Below are 24,325 nucleotides of genomic sequence, written 5' to 3' on the forward strand. Positions count from 1 at the left end.
CCACATCTTCTTTATCTATTCATCTGTTGATAGACACTTAGATTGTTTCCATACTATTTCACCTTCATTTTTGAAGGATATTTTCACTGAGCATAGAACTCTAGGTTGGCAATTTATATATTTTAGCCCTTGAAAACTATCATTTAAAACTATCGCTTCTTACTTTCATAGTTTCTATTAAAAAGTCAATTGCTTCTGTAAGAGTAATCCTTTTCTCTCTACCTGCTTTTAAAAATTTATCTTTGTCTTTCATTTCACTTGTATTTTATGTATTTTATTTTCAGCCATTTAACAGTGATGTGTTTTGGTAATTTTGGGTTGTTGTGATTTTTTTTTTTTTTTTGTATTTTTGCTGCTTGTGGATTGCTGAGCTCTTTTTTCATTAGTCTTCAAATATTGCTTTTACCTCATTCTCTCTGACTTCTCTCACTGGGATTATAGTTACTCATATTTTGGATCTACTGACTATGTCCACATGTCTCTAATGGTCTAACCTGTTTTTTCCATATTTTTGCTTCATTTTGCATGTTTTCTATTGATTTTTCTTCAAATTCAGTAATTCTTCTGCTGGGTCTTGTCTGCCCTTAAATCTATCCAATGAGTTCTTAATTTTTAATATCGTATCTTTTATTCTAGTGTGTCCATTTAATTTTTTATATAGGTTCCAGTTTTCTGTGAGTATTACTTATCTTTTCTTACATTTTGTTCATCTTTTCCTCTACTTTTTAAAACCATATTAATTATGGTTATCTTAAAGTCTGTTTCATTATCTGGATCATACATGAGTCTTCTATTGTCTGTATTTTTCTTGATTACCAGTCACATTGTTCTGCCTCTTTTTATATCATGTGTATATACATACACACACGCACATGCATGCATGCACACTGGATATTTTATATAAAAGAACTGTTGAGACTCCAGCTAATATTTTCCATCAGAAAGAATTCTTCCTTTCCTCTTTCCTTTAGGCTAATAGGATAAGGGCCTGATCCCCTCAGTCTAATCATGGGTTGAGCTAGTTCAGATCTGAATTGTACCTATGGTTCATATCCCTGTTCCTTGCACCTGGGCCCTCTTGGGCTCTCGACTGAGAACCTAATGGGTCTCCATCTTCATAGTCCTGAAAAACTGCAAGAGAGTGTCCTACCCTTGATAGGTTTGGGGCTTGGTTCTTTGACCTTTCAGTCCTCACAATTTCAAAATAGGGCATTTATCTTGAAGAGGAGATCAGCTGTGCTAGAGGTAGACCTTCTCCTTCTAGTGGAAGCTTTTCTCCTGAAATCACAAGATTATAGCAGTTTTTACTCTGCCTTTTTAGAAGCTCTCAGCCTAGCTTTGCAGCTCCAATGTGCAGGCTCAGAACTCAGCAAAGGTCCCTTGGGAAAAACTGGCCACACAGATGGAACTCCTCAAGTTCCAATCTGTCACAGAGCCTCTCTGATTTTTCTTTCCTCCAGTGGAGCTCCTCTGCACAGGCCAAGCCAGACTGTCAATTCATGCCCAAATTTGGCAGATGTCCTCAGGAAAGAAAAGTGTCAGCTACTTCAGGAACCCTCTCCACCCAGGTCTGGAATTCCAGTTCATCTAATCCTCATGATTTTTACAACAATACAATGTCTTTTAAAAATAATTTATCTGACTTTTTCTAGTTGTTGCATCAGCAATGTTACACTGTCATGATCTATTACATCCTACCTGGAAGCACAAGAAATACCATCTTCTACCTACCCACTGTAATTAGTTTATTAACTTGTCTCCCTAGTTCTATTCTTGTCCCCTCCCAGAACAGCCAGAGTGTTCCTTTTAAGTACACCCAGTCACACCCTGCTCAAAACCCTCCAGTGGCTTCCCTTTAGACTTAAAATAAGTTTGGATTCATTTTCATGGTCTACAAAATCCCACACAATCTTATTGCTACTCCCTTTCTAACCTTATCTCCCACCACTCTCCCCTTCGCTCACTCAATTCCAGCTATACTGACCTCCTTTCCATTTCTCAAACACATTAACATGTTTCCATCTCAGAGTCTTTGCACTTGTCATATACCCTCTACTTGGATCTTCCTCAGATCTTCATAAGGCTTTGCCTTTATTTCATTTGGGAGCTCTGTGCAAATGTCACCTCCTCAAAGAGGACTTTCCTCACCCCTCTGTCTCCTTACCTTGCTTTAGTTTTAATCATAGCACTTACCTAACATTATACTGTATACTTATTTGCCTATTTTCTGTCTCCCCCGACTAGGAGGTAAGCTCCATGAGAGTGGAAACTATGTCTGTTATGTTCACTGTTCTACCCCAGTGCTTAGATTAGTGCATAGCCTGTAGTAAGTGCTTAATAACTTTGTGGAATGAATTAGATACCCCTTACCATGAAAAATTCTCAATTTAGGAGAAGAATGATTGGAGTAAAACCGAAAGTACTCTAACATAGGTGTCTACAGAATATTTTGGAGTAAGTGGAGTACTAATGGAGTTGGGACATAGTCAGACAAGGCCTCAGTAAGGAGGTGGCCCTGGAGCTGAGTGTTGAAAACTAAGTACTGATGTATGTCTGACCAGGAAGTATAGAGAACTCAACATATATGAACGAATTGGTGCTCAGAAAACAGAGGAGCTAGAACATGGGGGCGGGTGATAAGAAATGACATCAGACATAACTGGAGAGCAAGGCAGGGGCAGAGTCACAAAAGTCTTTGGATATCAGAATAAAGAATTTGGACTTTACCTTAAAGGTAATATGGAGCAAAGATTTTTAAGGTAAGGAAATATGCTATCAGATGTATATATTTTCATGTGTTTCACTACTCCTCACTGCAATAATCACACTAAAACTTTAAGTAGATTGATATAGAAAATCCCTGATTTGGTTGTCAGGGCCCAGTTTCAAAACATAAGTCCTTATCCCAACTCACTGTGTAACCTAGGGAAGGCATCATTTCCTCTTCTGAGCCTCAGATCTTCATTCTTAGCAGGAGGAGATTGTAGGTAAGATGCATTCCATCTCTGAGCCTGTGTTTATATGCTTTAACTAGATGCCTTGGGGAGAACAGTTTAATTTTTTCTGCATCTGCTAGAAATAATTAAAACTTCCAATTCTGGCCTATCAAAATTCACTTCTCCTCTGAGATTTTCTAACATTTAGGTCAGATGCCAAGAAACTAGCTTCCTGGGATAAAACTATCCAAGCAGAAGTAGCAAGTCTTTTTTTCCCTCTGGCTGGGATGGGAATGCAAGTGGGAAGAGGGGGTGTTAGAATGAGTCTTTTTCTTGCAGTTGTGATTCCAAAGAATCCCTATCCTGCATCTGAGGCGAACACTGAGAAGCCCAGCATCCACAGCAACACCAAAACTGCCTTGGAGCATCAACCAGGGCAGAGGGGGCGTAAACCAGGAAAGAAGCGGGGCCGGACACCCAAGCCCCTAATTCCCCATCCCATCTCTACCCCATCCAAGTCAGCTGAACCTTTGAAATTCCCAAAGAAGAGGGGTCCCAAACCTGGCAGTAAGGTAGGTAAAAATGTGGGTTTGCCAGCAAGGGATAAATGGTTATAAAGAGGTAACTCATCCATATCCATCCATCTTAGAAAGGGATGTGTCTGGCCCTATTCTCCACTTTGCGTATGCTTTTAAGAAGAATCTCCTTTATTGTCATCCCTACTTTAGCTGCTTACCTGGGAGTTGGTAATGTTAGAGAAAAGATAGTATGAATAAGAAACAAATTTTTACTTTGAAAGTTACATTCATGGGAATTCTGGTCTAATATCTTCCATAGATGGAAGGCCCTGCTCCTAATTGTTTTTAACCTACCCAGAGTGGATGCCCAGGTATGTGAACAGAAAGAGAAAACTGACTCTGTAAATGTATTTATTTTTCTGTCCCTGTACCTTCTTTTAAAAAAAAAAAGAAAGAAAGAAAAGAAGAAGAAGAAAAAAGAAAGAAAATTATTGAATATTTACTAAGTATCAGGCTCTGTACCTGACACCACTATATATCACATGATCTTCACAAAACCCTTGGAGATGAGTAGTGTTAATGTTATTAAATAGTCAAGTAAATTGAGACTTAAAGATGTGAAATGACTTCCCTATGGTCACATAGCTAATAAATGGCAAAGGCTACAGAGATGGGTCTCCAGATCTTCTAGTTCTAAGGTCACTGCTGCCCTACCACATATTCACTCTCTCACATTTCCTGAGGGAGGTTAACACTTACCTCTGGTGTAGGAAAAGACTGCTGGGTCAAGCTTCACTGAGCACTGTTACTGAAAGTATCACCTTTTAGTCCTGACCAGTTCTCCATGCGTATCTTCCCTAGGGAAACCATTGATATGAAACTTATTCAGCTGCTTCTCTAGGGCTTCCTTTGGCATCATCTTCTTTCTCCACTCACTTCTTAACTATCAGGGAATTTCTCTGCAACTCCCTCCCAAACTAGACTACCTGAGTTCCAGTGTAGAAATGATACCCAGTTCTCCCTAGGCATTCCATTCCAATTTCATAAGTTCCTCCCTAGGTTTGGTTGGTTGGTTGGGTTTGTTTTGTTTATTAGCTCCAGCTGACCTCAGTCCTTCTCGAATATAAGCTCTTCAAGGTCAGGAATCTAGTCTTTTTTTCTCTTTTTCTCTTTTTCTTCTGCAATGCCCTATATCCCAGTCTCTTGGGAAATGTTCAGTATATGCAAGATGGATGGATGTATACATGCATGGATGGATGGATGGATGGATTTTAGTGATGATGTTCCAATTGAGATTATCTCTTATTTACTGGTTTTGAATTCTTGATGTCACATCCTAATCCTTCTATGTAACACACAGTGCTCCTGATCTATTACCACTAACCCCAAACCCACGGGTTCATTTTTGTCTCCATTACGGTCTTCTCATTCTCATGTTGTGGAGGAGAGGCTGAAGGCTCTAAAGATTCCAAGGCCAGGGAAGTCATGCTTTTGACGATGTGAAGGCACCTTGACAGATTAAAAACGGAGAAAACTTGTCTCTGAGGTTCCAAAGACAGAACCAGAACCAATGAGCAGAAACCTGAGCAGACAGGCTTTGTCTCAACATAAAAGGAACAGTGAAATCTATTTCAGAATGCAAGTAGTGATCTCCTATCACTAGAGGTATTTCATCAGGTACCAGATGACAGGGATGTTTTCAAGGAGTGGAAAGTAGAAGTGTTAGATGGATAGTTGGATTAAGTAACCTTTAAGATCCTTCAAAACCTAAGAACTATGATTCTCTGATTGCCTCAGCTCTGCTTTCTCAGGAAGTCCTACCATAGCAGCCAAAGTCCTCTTTCTTTCCAGTCCTCTTGATAGCAGTAATTCTCATCTAATACTGTACTTTATGGCATGGCATTTGACTCCCTAATTCCCTTTCCTGTCCTTTTGCCTATTCCTGTAAGTGTATATGCCTTTACTTAACCCATGATATAACCCTCATGTTCATTTTTGAAGCAGAGTGGTCTTGTGACAAGAGTATAGGCTTTGAAGCCAGACAAACTTAGATTTATATCTCATCTTCAGTTGTTACCACCTGTGTGACTTTGGGAAAGCTTTGAGTAAGGTTATGAGCCCCAGTTTTCTCACCAGTAAAATGGAGTTGCGTTAATATATGAATAGATATATATAATACATGTAAATGCACCTATCTCAAATAGTAATAAAGCTTTACATCTTTCTGCTTTTTTCTACAATATTTGGGAACCTAACTCACCAGGTTTGTTTCTTCAGGGACCCCATGAAGTCCTACCACCAACTCAATGAAGTTGAACTGGTATTTCCTTTCTTCCCTGACTCATTGCTTATTTGGATTTTTACTTGTGGCAATATCAAAAAATGAGAGGAAACATCCATATCCTGTGTGTGCTTTGAATGTTCTGTAAGAGTTTGCATGACTGCTTTTACAAGCAGAGCCATCCTAGAAGTCAGTCAGGTTTATACAGCTCCCAGAGTGGACCCTACATGTGACATTCAGTAAGAAGGGATTTCTGGATCTCAGAAATGGTTATGTTTTCCTTGCATTCAGAAAGGCTTTTAGAAATCTGTTTCTTGGAAAAAGCCTTCTGAGATCTCTCTCCCCCGGAGACTGCCTGGACCAGCATAGAGGAGATACTAGATTCTTCTCAAATCATTTTTATTACTTCCCCCATTATTGGTATTCTATACTGTATGCTTCATTGAAAGACATTTATTGACACTTATCATATGCCAAGTACCACGTAGGAATGGTAAACAGAATCAGACCCTCAAGGAGCGCCAGGCTAATAGGGGACACCAGTATGTAAATATATATTGACAATACACTGTGATAAATGCAACAATACAAAGTACAGAAATAGCACAAAGGAGACAGTAAAGCTTATCCAGAAAAGCTTCCTGGATAAACAGATATTTATAAGGTTAAAAAAAAAAAAAAGAAAGAAAGGGTATTCCAGGCAAAAGGGATGATTTATTATTGTAAAGGCAAGGACCAGGTAAAACTGCAGGTTTTGAGAGAACTACTATAGTTAGAGATTACTGGAGTATAAGGTTTAAGATAAGAAATGACAGGTAATAAGCTGAAGAGGTAGGCAGGGGAAAGTAGTTTGTGGAGTTAGGGGAAGGGACGTTTCCATTTTTCAACAGAGGGAAACAAACTAATGTCAAAGTAGACTTAAGCCACAGCATTTTTTTTCCTTTTTTTGCTTTTTTCTGTCTAACTAATAAAGAACCTGGACTTCAGATGATAATAGTGAATACAGTAGAAAAGATAATGAATTAAGCTGTGGCTGTACAGAAGCCCAGAATCTTATACATATTTATTAAACATCTACTGTATTTGCAGCTTTGGGCAAGATGCTGTGTGGAAAATATATATATCATATGATATCACTTATAGGTGGAATCTGAAAAAGTGTTGCAAATGAACTTATTTGTAACACTTTTAGTAAACAGACACACAGGCATAGAAAAAAAACTTATGGTTACCAAAGGGCAAAGTGCAGGGAGAGGTAAATTAGGAGCTTGAGATTACCAGATACATGCTACTATATATAAGATAGGTAAACAACTAAGTCCTACTGTAAAGCACAGGGAACTATATTCAATATCTTGTAATAACCTGTAATGGAAAAGAAACTGAAAAAGAATACATATATATAAATATATAACTGAATCACTTTGCTGTACACCAGAAACTAACACAACATTGTAAATTAACTATATATCAACTTTAAAAAAAAATAAAGATTAAAACAGTCCCATCCACAAATGTATTTCAGTTTCATGGGTGAATTAAGTACTAAGAATAGAGGAATGAGAAGACAAGTTACCTATCATGGGTAGAAACTTTTCCCCATCCATTTTGACAGAGGAAACCTCGGACTTTGCTGAACCCACCACCCACCTCACCAACAACCAGCACCCCTGAACCGGATACCAGCACTGTACCCCAAGATGCTGCCACCATCCCCAGCTCAGCCATGCAGGCCCCCACAGGTAAGAGCAGATCACAGTATTAGCTGCAACAAGCCCCAGGCCCCAGCGTCTATGCTTTCTCTTTTACTGCACCAATAATTAGCCCCCTATCCATTCATAAATCTAAACAGAATCTTAAAAAAAAATGTTTTTAACTTTGAAATAACTTCAGAGAAACCTCCATTCTGTCAAAACAATCAAAGAAACTTGGGTAGATGTTCTGTGAACTCAGTGGTGGAGATCTGGGGCATGGGGGTGGGGTGGACATGGGGCCAGCACCAGGAGCTCCCTGGCCCAGTTTGTAATTATACCCATCCTTTCCAGTTTGGGGTGCTCCCTCTTTAGTGATCCCTTCCAGAACCCTTCCAGCACTATAATAATTCTGCCACCACTCATATATGTATGACATTGCTCTGTTTTTTTTTAACGTCATTGATGGTGGCAGATCTCGGTGCTGTGAAAGTATTTCAATGCATGTTTGATTCAAAGCAAAATCTGGTAGCTAAAGTGGGTGCGTACCACCTGGGTTGTGCGTATCTGTTCCCATTTCGTAAACTATATATGGAGGTAACTCTAAAAGAGCTACCCCTTTAGAATAGATAAGCATAGATATACAGCCTCCCTGTGGGGTAACTAAAAAGAACAATACTCATTTTTTATGTCTAAATTAAGATACATATGTGAAACCTTACTTTTGTTACTCTGCAGATACTCTGTCTTCTTAGGGAAGTCTAAGCAATTGGAGTGATCCCCATGGAAGTTAGGGTAGTCTTTTTCTTAGGAGTTGAATTTGTCTCCACCCAAATCCTAGAATGTTAGCACTTGAAGGGAAGGCCAGCCATAGTTTCCTCCCCAAATAACCTTTGGAAAACAACAGAGCCTGCAGGTGGCATTTATGTCCAGCTCTAGTCAGGGTACTATCATGTGATTTCTCCAAATGTATCTTATGCATCTAGCCCCGGCTAGTTGCTGGGTTTGCTTAGTCCAAAAGTGTCATTAGATTAGTGAACAAAGCTTAGGAGCTTTGCCCCTAAGCTCCATGGATGAGGAAGTAAAGATAAATGAACACCTTGGTGAAGATACTCATTACATTTTCCAGCCTCATGACATGCCCCCTAGATGCCTGTATACCTGCTTGGTTTACTCCATATCCTTCTAAATATCACTTAGGTGCCTGGATGCCTTTTTAACAAAACCTAGAAGATTCATAGCAGTGGGAGCTTCATGACTGTGCCTCACTATTCGGTTTAAATGATGTAGACCGTCTCTTCTGGCAGTCACGAAGCTGGCAATCCCTCCCTTGGTCTGAATCTCGTAGCCTAGGAAAAGTGGCAACTTGACTTTGTATCCCTGTTTCCTGTTCTTGGCCAGGCTATTGCAGTCTTGACTGATCACTGTTTCACCATCCCAATTAGACCTTTGCTCTTTCTGTGTGACCTTGATGTCACTTCCTTTTCTGAGCCTCAGTTTCCACACCTATACAATGATACGATTAGTCCAAGTTACCTTTATAGACCCTTCAAATGTTAACAATAAAAGCTATTATAGGGACTTCCCTGGTGGCGCGGTGGTTAAGAATCTGCCTGCCAAGGCAGGGGACATGGGTTCGAGCCCTGGTCCGGGAAGATCCCACATGCCGCGGAGCATCTAATCCCGTGTGCCACAACTACTGAGCCTGCGCTCTAGAGCCCATGAGCCACAACTACTGAGCCTGCGTGCCTAGAGCCCATGCTCCGCAACAAGAAAAGCCACTGCAGTGAGAAGCCCTTGCACTTCAATGACGAGTAGCCCCCGCTCACCGCAACTAGAGAAAGCCCACGTGCAGCCACAAAGACCCAGTGCAGCCAACAATTAATTAATTTTTTTAAAGCTATCATAGATTGAAAGCTGTGTGCTACACTATATCCTTTATTACCAATCTTTCGGGTTATTTTTAACTGCACGAAACTTTTTAAGAGTTATTTTGATCAGTTATATACATGCTAATAGTTTAAGGGAACAATAGGCCTACAAGAATTATTACAAAAACAAGACGAACAGTCCCCTCTATGCCCCTGTCATTTACTTCTCACCAAAGGCAGTCACTTTTAATTTAGCTGATTCTTTTATTTATCTACGTATATGTAAGTGGAATGTTTATATTGCTTTTTTTTTTTTTTTTTTTTTTAGCTTGAGGCATTTTCAACTGACAACACACTTTAACTCTTCCTTTTCTTTTTTTTTTTTTGGCAACCGAGGATTTAACTCTTCATCTCCTTGCCCGTAACCCACCCATACATACTTCCCTATCTTAATACTATGATATTATAACTGTGATTAGATTGAAATTCATTAATTTGTATTGTAACTTGTTATAGGCTACTCTCAATTGAACCGTAGAGTACTATGATTACTTTTCCTTTATTGTATAAAATTTTGTTTTAGAGTAAATCTTGATTTCTTTATGTGTTTATTTTGCTATATACTTATTAACTCAACCTTAAACTCTCTTACTGCCATATACATCTTTCTTTATGTTTAAGCACATTTTATATTCTATCCATTTCAAACTCTAAAAGAAATCTCTCCTGGAGCCTTCTGAGTTCCTTGACAACCTCTTCACCTCTCTTTTGTGTTATCCCCAGTTTGCTCCTTCCCACATCTTTATTTTCCCATGTAATCTTTCTTAAATTTATATCTTTAGTTTTGTGTGAAACCTGTTTATTCCCTTTGAAGCTTCTCTTCATCCCCATTATTCTGAAATCCCACCTAGGATGTATTTTTACCTACCATGTGGACACATAGTGTGCCTATTCCATTATTTGATTTCTTGAAACTTTCTTAAATTCATCAGTGATTTTCTCCCACTTTTTCTCTAGTCACTGTTCCTGGCATACATGTTATTCAGATGTTGAACCTCCTGAAGTCATCCTCTATATTCTTGACCCTCTTTATTCTTATTCCTATTCCCTTTGTCTTTTTGCTCAACTTTCTTCAAGCTTTCCTCAACTCTGTCCTCTAAACTTTGAATTGAGTTTCTTGTTCCTGGCATTTTGCTTGTATAAGTGTCATTATTTATTACTCTAGTGGCATTTTCCAAAGGGTATTTGGTAGAAAACCAGTCCTGCAAAATGCTCTGCATAAAGGGATTTTACATACATTTAGGAATTTGGTCACATACATTTAGGAAGGACTTACACTCTGCTTACCCACTCTTGGATGTTTGCATCTGCTGTGAAGAACTCTTTTTTGTTTTCTGAACTTTTTACTAGACTGGGTTTTTTTAAGTACAGAAGGTACAGAGCTTTCCCGTATACCCCCTGCTCCCACACATGCACGGCCTTCTCCATTACCAACATCCCCCACCAGAGCGGTATGTTTGTTTCAATTGATGAACCTGCACTGACACATCATTATCACCCAAGGTCCATAGTTTACCTTAGAGTTCTCTCTTGGTGTTATACTTTCTATGGATTTTGACAAATATAGAATGACAGGTATCCACCATGGTAGGATCCTACAAAATAATTTAACTGCCCTAAAAATCCTTTGTGCTCTGCCTAGTCATTCTTTCCTCCCCACTAATCTGTGGCAACCACTGACCTTTTTACTGTCTTTATAATTTTGCCTTTTCCAGAATGTCATAAAGTTGAAATCATTCAGTATGTAGTCTTTTCAGATTGGCCTTTTCACTTAGTATATACATTTAAATTTCCTCTGTGCCTTTTCATGGCCTGATAGTTTTGTTTTGGTTTTTTTTTTAGTGCAGAATAACAACATACCATCATTGTCTGGCTATACCAATAGTTTATTTATCCGTTCACCTACTGAAGGACATCTTGGTTGTTTCCAAGTTTTGGCAACTATGAATTACGCTGCTGTAAACATTCATGTGCAGGTTTTAGTGTGGACGTAAGTTTTCACTTCCTTTGGGTAAATACCAAGGAATGCGATTTCTGGATCACATAGTAAGAGTATATTTGGTTATGTAAGAAATTGTCAAACTGTCTTCAAAGTGGCTGTATCATTTTGCGTTCCAACCAGCAGTGAATGAGCGTTCATTTGTTGCTCCACATTCTCTCCAGCGTTTGGTGGTGTCAGTGTTCTGGATTTGAGCCATTCTAATAGGTGTATAGTAGTATTTCACTGTTGTTTTAATTTGCATATCTCTAATGACATGTAGAGTAGAGCATCTTTTCGTATACTTATTTTCCAGTTGTGTATCTTCTTTGGTGAGGTGTCTGTTAACAACTTTGGCACATATTTTAATCAGGTTGTTTGTTTTCTTATTGCTGAGTTTTAAGAGTTCTTTGTGTATTTGGATAACAGTCCTTTATCAGATCTGTCTTTTGCAAATAATTTCTCCCAATCTGTATCTTGTCTTCTCACTCTCTTGACATTGGCTTTCACAGAGCAGAAGGTTTTAATTTTAATGAGTCCAGCCTATCAATTATTTCTTTCATGGATCCTGCCTTTGGTGTTATATCTGAAGTCATTGGCATACCCAAGGTCATCTTGGTTTTCCCCTATATTATCTTCTAGGAGTTTTATAGTTTTGAATTTTACATTTAGGTCTGTGATCTATTTTGAGTTATTTTTTGTGAGGGGTGTAAAGTCTATGTCTAGGTTCCTTTTTTTGCATGTGGCTATCCAGTTGTTTCAGTACCATTTGTTGAAAAGACTGTCTTTGCTCCATTGTATTGCCTTTGCTCCTTTGTCAAAGATCAGTTGACTGTATTTGTGTGGGACTATTTCTGGGCTCTCTATTCTGTTCCATTGATTTGTCTGTTCTTTTACCAATACCGTACTGTCTTGAAGTTGGGTAATGTCAGTCCTCCAACTTTGTTCTTTCCCTTCAATATTGTGTTGGCTCTTCAGGGTTTTTCCCTCTCCATATAAACATTAGAATCAGTTTGTTGATAGCCACAAAATAACTTGCTGGGTTTTTGATTGGGATTGCCTTGAATCTATAGATCAAGTTGGGAAGAGTGGACATCTTGACAGTATTTTCTTATCCATGAACATGGGGATATCTCTCCATTTATTTACTTCTTTCTTGATTTCATTTATCAGAGTTTTGTAGTTTTGTAGTTTTCTTCATATAAACCTTGTACATATTTTGTTAGATTTATACCTAAGTATTTTATTTTTGAAGGTGCTAAGGTAAATGGTATTGTTTTTAATTTCATATTCCACCTATTCATTGCTGTTATATATGAAATGATTGACTTTTGTGTATTAACCTTATACTCTGCAGTCTTGCTATAACTGATTATTAGTTCCAGGAATTTTTTTTTCAATGCTTTTGCATTCTCTACATAGACAATCATGTCTTCTACAGATAAAGGGAGTTTTATTTCTTCTTTCCCAAACTGTACACCTTTCATTTCCTTTTCTTGTCTTATTACATTAGTTAGGACTTCTAGTACAATGTGGAAAACTCATGGTAAGAGGGAACATCCTTACCTTGTTCCTGATCTTAGTGGGAAAGCTTCTAGTTTCTCACCATTAAGTATGATGTTAGCTGTAGGGTTTTTGTTGATGTTATTTATGAAGTTGAGGAAGTTTCCCTCTCTTCCTAGTTTGCTGAGAGTTTCCATCATGAATGGGTCTTTGATTCTGTCAAATGTTTTTTTCTGCATCTGTTGATATCATGTGATATTTCTTCTTTAGTTTGTTGATGTGATGGATTACATTGATTTTCAAATGTTGAATCAGTTTTACATACCTGGGTTAAACTCCATTTGGTTGTAGTGTATAATTCTTTTTATATATTGTTGAATTCAATTTGCTTGTATTTTATTAAGGATTTTTGCATGTATGTTCATGAGAGATATTGGTCTGTAATTTTCTTTTCTTGTGTAGTCATTGTCTGGTTTTGGTGTTAGGGTAATGCTGACCTCATAAAAAGAGTTAAGAAGTATTTTCTCTGCTTCTGTTTTCTTTTTTTTTTTTTTTTTTGCGGTACGCGGGCCTCTCACTGTTGTGGCCTCTTCCTTTGCGGAGCACAGGCTCCGGACGTGCAGGCTCAGCGGCCATGGCTCACGGGCCCAGCCGCTCTGTGGCATGTGAGATCTTCCCAGACCGGGGCATGAACCCGTGTCCCCTGCATCGGCAGGCGGATTCTCAACCACTGCGCCACCAGGGAAGCCCTCTGCTTCTGTCTTCTGAAAGAGATTAGAGAGAATTGGTAAAATGCATTTTTAAATGTTTGGTAGAATTCTAGTGAATCCATCTGAGCCAGATGCTTTCTATTTTGGAAGTTGATTAATTACTGATTCAGTTTCTTTAATAAATATAGGTCTATTCAGATTGTCTTTTTCTTTTTTTGTGAGTTTTGGTAGATTGTGTCTTTCACCAAATTGGTCCATTTCATCTAGATTATCAAATTTGTCAGCATAGAATTATTCATAGTATTCCTTATATTACCCTTTTAATGACCGTGGACCTGTAGTGATCCATCTCTTTCATGTCTGATATTAGTAATTTGTGTCATCTCTCTTTTTTCTTATTAGCATGTCTAAAGGCTTATCAATTTTATTGATCTTTTCAAGGAAGCAGCTTTTGGTTTCCTTGATTTTTCTCTGTTGACTTCTTGTTTTCAATTTCATTGATTTGTGCTCTAATTTTTATTATTTCTTTTCTTATGCTTACTTTGGATTTAATTTGCTCTTCTTTTTCTAATTTCCTGAAGTGGAAGCTTAGATTATTGACTTTATATCTTTCTTCTTTTATAGCATATGCATTCAATGCTATAAATTTCCCTCTATTCACTGCTTTGGCTGTATCCCACAAATTTTGATAAGTTATAGTTTCATTTTCATTTAGTTCAAAATATTTTTAAATTTCTCTTGAGATTTCTTCTTTGACCTATGTGTTATTTAGAAATGTGTTGTTTAAGCTCCAAGTATTTAGGGATTTTTCACTTATCTTTCTGTTACTGATTTCTGGTTTTATTCCATTGTGGTCTAAGAACAGACATATTATATGATTTCTGTTCTTTTAAATTTGTTAAGGTGTGTTTTATGGCCCAGAATGTGGTCCGTCTTGGTGTATGTTCCATGTGAGCTTGAGAAGAATGTGTGTTCTGCTGTTGTTGGGTGAAGTAGCCTCTAATATCAATTATATCCAGTTTATTGATGGTGCTGTTGAGTTTAACAGTGTCCTGCTGAATCTGTCCATTTCTGATAGAGGGATGTTGAAGTGTCCAACTGTAATAGTGGATTCACCTGTTTCTCCTTGCAGTTCTATCAATTTTTGCCTCCTGTATTTTGATACTCTGTTGTTAGGTGCATACACAGTAAGAACTGAATGTCTTCTTAGATATTTGACCTTTATATCATGTAATGCCCCTCTTTATCTGTGATAACTTTCCTTGCTCTGAAATCTTCTCTGTCTGAAATTAATACAGCTACTCCCACTTTCCTTTGATTAGTGTTAGCATGGCATATCTTTCTCCATCCCTTTACTTTTAATCTATATGTGTCTTTATATTTAAAGTGGGTTTCTTATAAACAACATAGAGGAGTTGGGTCTTGTTTTTTGATCCAGTTTGGGAATCTCTTTCTTTTAACTAGTTTATTTAGACCATTGACATCTAAAATGATTATTGATATAGTTGGATAAATATCTACCATAATCGTTACAGTTTTCTATTTTTTTGCCTTTGTAATTTGTTCCTATTTTTGTCTTCCACTCTTTTTCTGCCTTTTGTGGTTTTAACTGAGCATTTTATATGATTCCACTTTTTCTCCTTTCTTAGCATATCAGTTATATTTCTTTTTTTTACTTTTTTAAATGATTACCCTTGAGTTTGCAAATAACATTATAACTAATCCAAGTCTGTTTTCAAATTAACACTATACCACTTCACAGTTATAATAAGAATCCTAATTCCTCCTTTCCATCCTTTGTATGATTACTGTCATTCATTTCACTTAGACATAAGTATGTATAAGCATGTACATATATATACATAAGCATACACAAATACATCATTGCTATCTTTATTTTGAACAAACTGTTATCTGTTAGATCAGTTAAGAACGAGGGGACTTCCCTGGCGGTCCAGTGGTTAAGACTTCACCTTCCAATGCAGAGGGTGCGGGTTCAATCCCTGGTTGGGGGGCTAAGATCCCACATGCCTTGTGGCCAAAAAACCAAAACATAAAGCAGAAGCAATATGGTAACAAATTCAATAAAAACTTTAAAGATGGTCCACATCAAAAAACAAAATCTTAAAAAAAAAAAAGTTCTTATTTTGCCTTCACCTATTCCATCTCTGATGCTCTTTTCTTTGTGTAGAGCCAAGTTTCTGACCTATGTTATTTTCCTTCTCTCTAAGGAATTCCTTTAACATTTCTTGCAGGGCAGATCTACAAGCAACAAACTCCATCAGTTTTTCTTTGTCTGAGAAAGTTGTTTTGTTTTGTTTTGTTTATAAATTTATTTATTTATTTATTTTTGGCTGTGTTGGGTCTTCGTTGCCGCGCACGGGCTTTCTCTATTTGCGGTGAGCAGGGGCTACTCTTCGTTGCGTTGCGAGGGCTTCTCATTGCGGTGGCTTCTCTTGTTGCGGAGCATGGGCTCTAGGCGCACAGGCTTCAGTAGTTGTGGCACGCGGGCTCAGTAGTTGTGGCTCATGGGCTCTAGAGAGCAGCCTCAAGTAGTTGTGGCACACGGGCTTAGTTGCTCCGTGGCATGTGCGATCTTCCCGGACCAGGGCTTGAACCCGTGTCCCCTGCATTGGCAGGCGGATTCTTAACCACTGTGCCACCAGGGAAGTCCCTGAGAAAGTTTTTGTTTCTCCTTCACTTTAATTTTTCGAGGGATAGAATTCTAAGTGGGTGGGTGTTTTCTCTCAACACTTTAAATATTTCACTCCCTTCTCTTCTTGCTCACATGGTTTCTAAGGATGTAATTTTTTATTGTTGCTCCTATATAGGTAAGATGTTTTTTTCCTCTGAAATCTTTCAAGATTTTTGATCTTTGATTTTCTGCATTTTTGAATGTAATATGCCTGGATGTAGTTTTTGTGTGTCATTTATCCTGTTTGGTGTTCTCTGACCTTCCTAGATCTGTGCTTTGGTGTCTGACATTAATTTGGGGAAATTCTCTGTCCTTATGGCTTCAAATATTTCTTCTATTCCTTTCTTTCTTCTCCTTCTGGCATTCCCATTATGTGTATGTTACTCCTTTTGTAGTTGTCCCACAGTTCTTGGACACCCAGTCTATTCTGGGTGGAGCCTTTTCTTTTCAGTCTTCTTTTTTCTTTGCTTTTCAGTTTTGGAAGTTTCTATTGAGATGTCCTCAGGTTCAGTGATTCTTGCCTTGGCTGTGTCCAGTCTACTAATTAGCCCATCAAAGGCATTCTTCATTTCTGTTACAGTGTTTTTGATCTCTAGCATTAATTTTTTATTTTCTTAGAATTTCCATCTTTCTGCATACATTGTCCATCTGTTTTGCATGCTGTCTGCTTTATCTATTAGAACACTTAGCATATTAATCATCGTTGTTTTAAATTTTTCATTTAATAATTCCAGGGACTTCCCTTGTGGCGTAGTGGTTAAGAATCCGCCTGCCAATGCAGGGGACACAGGTTTGAGCCCTGATCCAGGAAGATCCCGCATGCCATGGAGCAACTAAGCCCGTGTGCCACAATTACTGAGCCTGCGCTCTAGAGCCCACGAGCCACAACTACTGAGCCTGAGAGCCACAACTACTAAAGCCCACGCACCTAGAGCCCATGCTCCACAACAAGAGAAGCCACCGCAATGAGAAGACCACACGCCGCAACTAGAGAAAGCCCGTGCGCAGCAATGAAGACCCAACGTAGCCATAAATTAATTAATTAATTAAAATTTTTAATAATAATAATAATTCCAACATCCCTGCCATGCCTGAGTCTAGTTCTGATGCTTGCTCTGTCTCTTCAAACTTCATTTTTTTGCCGCTTAGTTTACCTTATAAATAGGCCTTTAGTAATATAATGGTAAGGTATGAGGGGAGGAGAAGTATTCTGTAGTCCTATGATTAGGTCTCAGTCTTTCGGTGAGACTGTGCTCTTGGACTGTGAACTTTACCAGTGCTTCTTAGTCCCCCTCGTGCCCCTTAGATGGGGCAGGATGGCTGGAGGGGGCTGCAGTTGGTTATTTCCCTTCCCCCAGGTAGGTTAAGCTCTGATCAAATCCCAGCAGATTAAGTTCTGGTAAAATAATTTCTCCTGAGGGTAGGCCTTGTTAAGAAGGACAGAATGCTCTGGCATATTTTTAAATGGCTCCTTTTCCCCCCTCCCCCTGCTGGAAGCATGAGGGGATTTTTCTCCGATATTCACTGTGAGAACCTGGTCGAGCTTCTGGAGGTAAAACTCACAAAAGTGTGGGACCACCCCCACCCCATGAGTGGATCCCCCCTGGAGTTTTTAACTCTTAGACTTGTTCACACTGAGCTTCCAGTAGGAATTCTATAGTTTAGATTTTCCTACCTCTGCACTAGTTCCTGTGGTGGTTTCTTTTTAGGAAATTGTGAGTCTCTGTATTCACCGGTCTGTCTCTTGGTGGGGAGCAGCAGTTTGCCCTGTGACCTCAGTTCTCTGATGGATCTAAAAAGGATAGTTGATTTTTCAGGTTGTTCAGCTTTTTACTTGTTGTCAGGATGAAGTGGCTACTTCCAAGTTCCTTCCATGCTGGACCCTTCTCTGAATCTTTTCTTCAGCCTCTAATTCTGATATCATGGATGCAGTAGAAAACCAAAACATGACAATATACAAAAATATCTTTATGACCTTAAGATTGGGAAGGATTTTTAAAATAAGACAATAAGCATAAATTAGAAAAAGTATATAACCTTTATATTCCTGGAAAAGGTAATATCAGTATATTCGACTGTATAATTAAAGCAGAGGCAGCTCATCTGTCTTCCACATAGCATCAGTTGAGGTGGTTCAACTGGGGCTGTTGGATCCACTTCCAAGATGATCCATTCATGCGGCTAACAAAATTGGTGCTGGCCGTTGGTTCTTCTCTGCACGGATGCCTCCAAAAGGTATCTTGGGCTTCCTCATGCCAGGGTGACTGGATTCCAAGAGCAAGTGTCTCAAGAAACAGGAAGTGGAGGCTACCATTTTCTTAAGGCTTGAGCCCCCAAATCAACAGAGCATCATTCCCATCATATTCTATTGATCAAGCGGTCACAGAGCCCAGATTCAAGAGAAGGGGAGTAGACCCCACATCTTGCTGGGAGGAGGGTCAAAGAATTATGGACCATGTTTTAAAACCACCTCAGTCCACTTTCTGGACATAAGTTATTTACATTTTTCCCACTTGGAAAATTTATTCTTCCCCTTGCAAGATTCCCCATTAAAGGTCTCATCCCTTTACAACATTGGGCTCCAGATCTGGCATCTCAGCATCTAAGTCAGATCCAGGTGCAAATGAGACCTCTCAGGTGCAGTTTCTCAGATATAGCTCCTTGAGTGTAGTTCTTCTCAGACCGAAGACCTGTGACCTAAAGAAACATGTTGTCTACTCCCCACATACCCAGCATACGGTGATGGGGTAGGCATAGGATAATTTATAGATACATTCATTCAAAAGGGAAAAAACCTGGAGGCACATAGCAGTCACTGGTTTATAGAAATTCTGAAATCCAGCTGGGCATATGTTGCCAATTCCTTAATTAGATCCAATACTACTTTCTGGGAGTTGTTTCCATGGCTCTTTGGTTTTGTCCTCTGAATCATCCTTCCTTTTCCATAGGAAACCTGAGATTGCCTTCTCAGTCTTCCTCCTGATTGTAAAAAGTTGGGGGTCCAAAGAATTCTTTCCATTTTGTACCATCTCTGTCCCTTTTAATCTGAGCTAGCAGTGCTTCTGCCAGAATGATTCTCTTAGAAACTTGAGAATAGAAGCCTAAAAGGTCTTAAGAAGGCTGTTAGTGAGGGCTTAAAGGAAAGTGAGGAAAATCTTATTGGAAGATGGCAGATAGGAGACACCTGCTAGGTAGTGATGGAAAGTCTGATAACACTGTCACCTGCAGTAACATGGAACTAGGAAATGTACCTGATGAACTCAGTGAAATATAAGGAGATTTCCAGACAAAGTAATGAACTGCCACCTGGCTTCTCACTGCCTGTGATAAAAATGTAAGATGAGAGAGATGAGCTTAAAAAAAAACATAGCAATTAAAGTCCAGGACTCACAGTCTGGAAATGCTTCTCATTTCCAGTCTCTCCAGAAGGCAAATAGTTCTAAATTAAGAAAGGGTCAAATCCAGAATGGGACAATAAAAATCTTTCGTTAAGATGTCAGAATGATTTAAGACTTATGCTTCATAGTCTCTTTCAGACCAAAAGGCCCTCTAAAAATCATAAGGGCAAGTCTCACAGATACTCTTCCTTAAACAGTAAGATTTTTACGAATCTTAAGGGCATTGTCTCACAGCAGCTATACAGGAAGCCCAAAGTAGATAAGGTCTTATCTTCAAGAGATTTGTGATTGTGACTTTTAGCTAATGAAGTAAATTTCAATAGTATGCATAGAAAACGCCCCACGTTTCATTCTGGTGGAAGCATTGCCACCTCAGACTAATAGCGCCAGAGATAGTGCAAAATAGACTAGTACAGAATCCTTTAGACCCCAACCTTTTACAGGCTTCTATTCAAGGCCCTTTCAGCTTCACTCACATCCTTTTTGTGGCCTTTTATGCTTCTTTCTGCTTCCCAGTCCCAAAGCCAATGTCATGTGTGTTGGACTTTTGTTACTGTAGCACCCTGTTTCTGATACCACATTCTGTTCCAGTAATCTTTTGCTACATAACGAACCACTACGAAACTTCATGGCTTAAAACAACAATGTGGGCAGTGCTGGGTGGCAACAGTTGGTCTCTCTTGCCTTCAGTATCAGCTGTGGTGGCTTGACCCTGACTGGAGGATCCACTTCCACCACAGGGCTGACAGGTTGGCTCTGGCTGTTGGTTTCTCTCCATATGGACCTCGCCACAGTGTGGCTTTACCTCCTCACACATGCCAGTTGGGTTCCAAGAGTGAACATCCCAAGAAAGAAGAAGTAGAAACTGCCAGTTTCTTAAGGCCTGGGTCCAGAAACTGGCACAGTGTCATTTCCACCATAGTTTATTGGTCAGGTATCACAGAGATCAGTGGAAGGAATGTCAAAGAATCTGGGAACCACAGTCTTTGGAAGGTTTTATCCTTTGGCTTTTGTATTTCACCCTTTTAATCCATATAGAATTTTTTTTAATCATCACTGAACTGGTTATATTTTTTCCTTTTTATGTGCTTTAATTAAGTAAAATTTACATACAGTGAAATGTACACATCTTAATATACACTTCGATGAGTTTTAATTAACGTAAGCAGCCATGTAGCCACAGCCCCAGTCAAGATAAGAGTCATTTCCACCACCCTGGACGTTACCTCATGCCTCCTTACAGTCAGTCTTCACTCTCACCTTTATTCTGATTTCTGTCACCATAGGTTCGATTTTCCTGTTCCTGAAATTAATGTATAAATGGAATCAGATTGTGTGCATTATTTTGTATTTGGTTTCTTTCACTCAAAATAATGTTTTGAGAAGTATTCTGTCAATAGTTCATTCTTTTTTAATGCCAAGTGGTATTCCAGTAAATAAATATACCACAATTTGTATATCTGTTCTCTTGTTGATGGACATTTGGGTTGGTTCTAGTTTGGGGCTATTATGACTAACCTGCTATGAACATTTTTAATAAGTGTCTTTTCACAGACATAATGTTTTCACTTATTTTCATTGCTCTTTTCTCTTTGAGTTCCTCGTTTTTATTTGTTTTGTTTTCAATGAAAGAGTCATATTATGACATGGAAATTCTAACCATTTCTTAACAGGCTTCAGCCAATTCTTCTTTTATTAAGTCTATCTTCACACTGACCTGCAGGGGCCCCTGCCCATTCTTGGGCCTTCTGTGAATTATAAGATGGAGCAGCTTGGCTCTCATCATTCCCCACTCTTGGTTAAGGATTCAGCATTCTTGGGTCTGCTGAGTCAGTTGCTACTTTGTCACTCTGCTTTCCAGCTTCCAGAATTTTAAGTTGTCTCCTTTCTGGTTATCTGGCTCATTTTAGTGGGTTTTAAGAGAAAAAAGAGTTAAATATATATTTCAATGCATCTTGTTTACCCTTTTCTTTTTTTTCCTGTCTTTCTTTTTCAGCCGCCACCTTCCATATCCTGCCTCTCTCTTTTTGTTTTCTTCTCTCCATCTTGCTTCCCCTTAGATTTAGAATGACGACGGTGGAAGAATCCTCCGACAGCATCTGGCTTGGCCCCTCCATTTTGTGGATGGCAAACCTGAGGCCCAAAGAGGACAGCAGTCCATCCACAGCCCACACAGCTACTGCTCTTATCTTTTTGCCTTTAATAACAAAAGAGACATTTTGCCCTCCTGCCCTTCAGTTAGTGAGGCAGGACAGTGTGAAGAAGCAGAGTACCCCCTACTCAAGCGGAAGCCTAGAAGTCAGGTCAGCAGAAGGAATGCCGTAGCTGGCCAGGCAGCTGCGGGTCCTCTCTGGCGACCAAGAAGCAAGTCTGGGTAGGACTGCCTCTTTCTTCCGTGCTCGCCCTGCCTCTGCCCTAGCACAGTGGCAGGTGGGAGGTTGCAATTAGGAGAGTGTCCAGCTGTCTTGACAGGAGAAACTACTGAAACAGAAATACATAGGTGGGACCCTCAGGTCCTTTGCATGTTTTTCTTTATTCCAGTTTTCTTCTATTTTCACTACTTTCTTTGAGCCTGAGTGTTGATGTAGAAAATAACAAAGGGACTCTAAGGCCCAGAACGGAAGGCAAGGCAAGTGACTGGTGGTTTGACCACTCTAAGTCCAAAGCCAAACACACACAAGCACTAATATTGCCAGAGCCCCCAGCTCCATACACAGAGCATGTAAGAGATACCAAGAATATGTAAGGCAACCAAGGACCAAAAATGAAAGTACATACATCTGGAAAATTGCTTAGATCTTCTTTTCAGCGTACAGAAGACAAAGTGCAAGTTCTGTGCCTTGGCTGGTCTGGGCTGTTCTCCCAGGAGGCTGCGTTCCCAGAGCTTTGGTCATGCAGTTTGGGCTGGCAGCAGCTGGGTACAGCCACCCTCTACCCCCTCCCACGGTGTTTCACAGCTTAGCAGCTGGGAATCCTGTAGAGACCAGAGCCAGGGTATGAAAGATGAAGAGAACACTGTTGTCTGACTTCTCTACCCTGGATACTCTATAAGCTGCTTTGATTCTTTGTCTCCTGCAGTTTGTATTTACTTGAACAAGAATGGCAGCACAGGCCCCCACTTAGATAAGAAGAAGGTCCAGCAGCTCCCTGACCATTTTGGGCCAGCCCAAGCCTCCGTGGTGTTGCAGCAGGCTGTGCAGGCTTGCATCGACTGTGCTTATCACCAGAAAACCGTCTTCGGCTTCCTCAAACAGGGTCACGGTGGTGCAGTTATCTCAGGTAAGCGCCCCTGGACTGGTATGGCTCCTAGTCAGAGGGGCGGGCCTTTTCAACTGGCTGATTTCTAGCAAGGCATCCTGGTTTCTACTTCACACCTGTAGGCTCTGGAGAAATATGAAAGTATTCCATTTCTCAGAGAGTCCTCATTTTCAACTCCCAGAGCCCCTCCAGGTCTTCTGCATATCGCTGCCAAGTAAAATACCCACGCAGACTCTGCCTCCCTGCCTAGCCTCTCCCATACAGAAAATATACGGCTGTGTTGCTTTAAAGATGATCACAAGAAAAAATCCAGAGGAGGCTGTATTGTGGAAACAGTAGAGTTTCTCCAGACTGCCATAGCCTTCTAGCTGGCTTCAGGGAACCACAGAACTCTTCTATCATTCTTTTGACTCCTTAGCTTCCCAGTCCTAAGCCAGCCCTGATACAGGGGAATTGAATCTCAGAGCAGAGTGGGAAGAATCATCCCACTCTTTCCTGCTATGAGAGTTTGAGTCAGCTGCACAGTGTATGGTTTTTTGGTTTGTTTGTTTTCACTGCGAATAGTCACTTTTTCTGCTGTGCCCTGCCCTGTTTCAGTTTTCCTAAGTCCAAAGCCCCATTCTTTACCCACCAAACCTGTGAAGACTTGACCTAGGGCCTTTCAATCTTTTTTTAAAAATAAATTTATTTATTTTATTTATTTATTTTTGGCTGCATTGGGTCTTCATTGCTGCATGTGGGCTTTCTCTAGTTGCAGCGAGCAGGGGCTACTCTTCATTGCGGTGCACGGGCTTCTCACTGCGGTGGCTTCTCTTGTTGCGGAGCACGGGCTCTAGGCGTGCGGGCTTCAGTAGTTGTGGCTCCCGGGCTCTAGAGCACAGGCTCAGTAGTTGTGGCGCACGGGCTTAGTTGCTCCGCGGCATGTGGGATCTTCCCAGACCCGGGCTCTCACCCATGTCCCCTGGCATTGGCAGGCGGATTCTTAACCACTGCGCCACCAGGGAAGCCCCAGCCTTTCAGTCTTAATTGTACACTACTCCGTAATCTCCTGCCCCTGCCCTCTAACTAGTTGCAGTATCCAGCCTCAGGAAACCCAGCTGACATGGAAGACCCCATAAATACCACCTTTTAGCAAACATTCATTGAGTCCTTACTCTGTGTTAGAGGTTATTGCCAGACACTGGCCAGGGGAAGGGAAGAAAAGAAGATGACATGCTCAGGCTCTGCCCTGATGGAAAAGAAAGACTAGCTCACAGCTAACTGTGGGAGGTGTTATAATATGTGAGAAATGCATGCAGGGTGGTGTGGGAGCCCGGACGAGGGAGTAATTGGCTGCATGGAGGATGGGGGCAGGCAGGGAAGGAATTGCAATAAAAGGCTGAAAACTGCATGAGAAATCAAGCCTCCCTTTCCTTCTGAGGCTGAG

The 24,325-nt window shown here is 40.0% G+C and overlaps 1 protein-coding gene and 1 long non-coding RNA gene across 22 annotated transcripts in view; one reads left to right on the forward strand and one right to left on the reverse strand.

The window, feature by feature from the left end:
- The window catches only part of SCMH1 (Scm polycomb group protein homolog 1), a 207,019-nt gene that overhangs the window by 158,582 nt on the left and 24,112 nt on the right, over positions 1–24,325 (forward strand). For 19 of the 21 annotated variants that reach the window (XR_003678541.2, XR_003678540.2, XR_008616609.1 and 16 more), the window contains 3 exons: positions 3,276–3,508; positions 7,351–7,477; positions 22,720–22,920. Coding sequence is in view for 18 of the 21 variants with exons in the window: in XM_055082698.1 (XP_054938673.1) it covers positions 3,276–3,508; positions 7,351–7,477; positions 22,720–22,920 (561 nt within the window). In the remaining 3 variants the exon portion in view is untranslated. Of the gene's footprint in view, positions 1–3,275; positions 3,509–7,350; positions 7,478–21,637; positions 22,016–22,719; positions 22,921–24,325 lie in introns of those variants that run through there. The other 2 variants (XM_055082701.1, XM_028485639.2) reach the window with 2 other exon arrangements.
- The window catches only part of LOC114485092 (uncharacterized), a 33,072-nt gene continuing 19,823 nt past the window's right edge, over positions 11,077–24,325 (reverse strand). Inside the window, exon 4 of the long non-coding RNA XR_008616617.1 lies at positions 11,077–13,602. This is a non-coding gene — a long non-coding RNA (uncharacterized lncRNA). The remainder of the gene's footprint in view (positions 13,603–24,325) is intronic.

This window comes from Physeter macrocephalus, chromosome 3, assembly GCF_002837175.3.
Source record: "Physeter macrocephalus isolate SW-GA chromosome 3, ASM283717v5, whole genome shotgun sequence".
NCBI lineage: Eukaryota > Metazoa > Chordata > Mammalia > Artiodactyla > Physeteridae > Physeter > Physeter macrocephalus.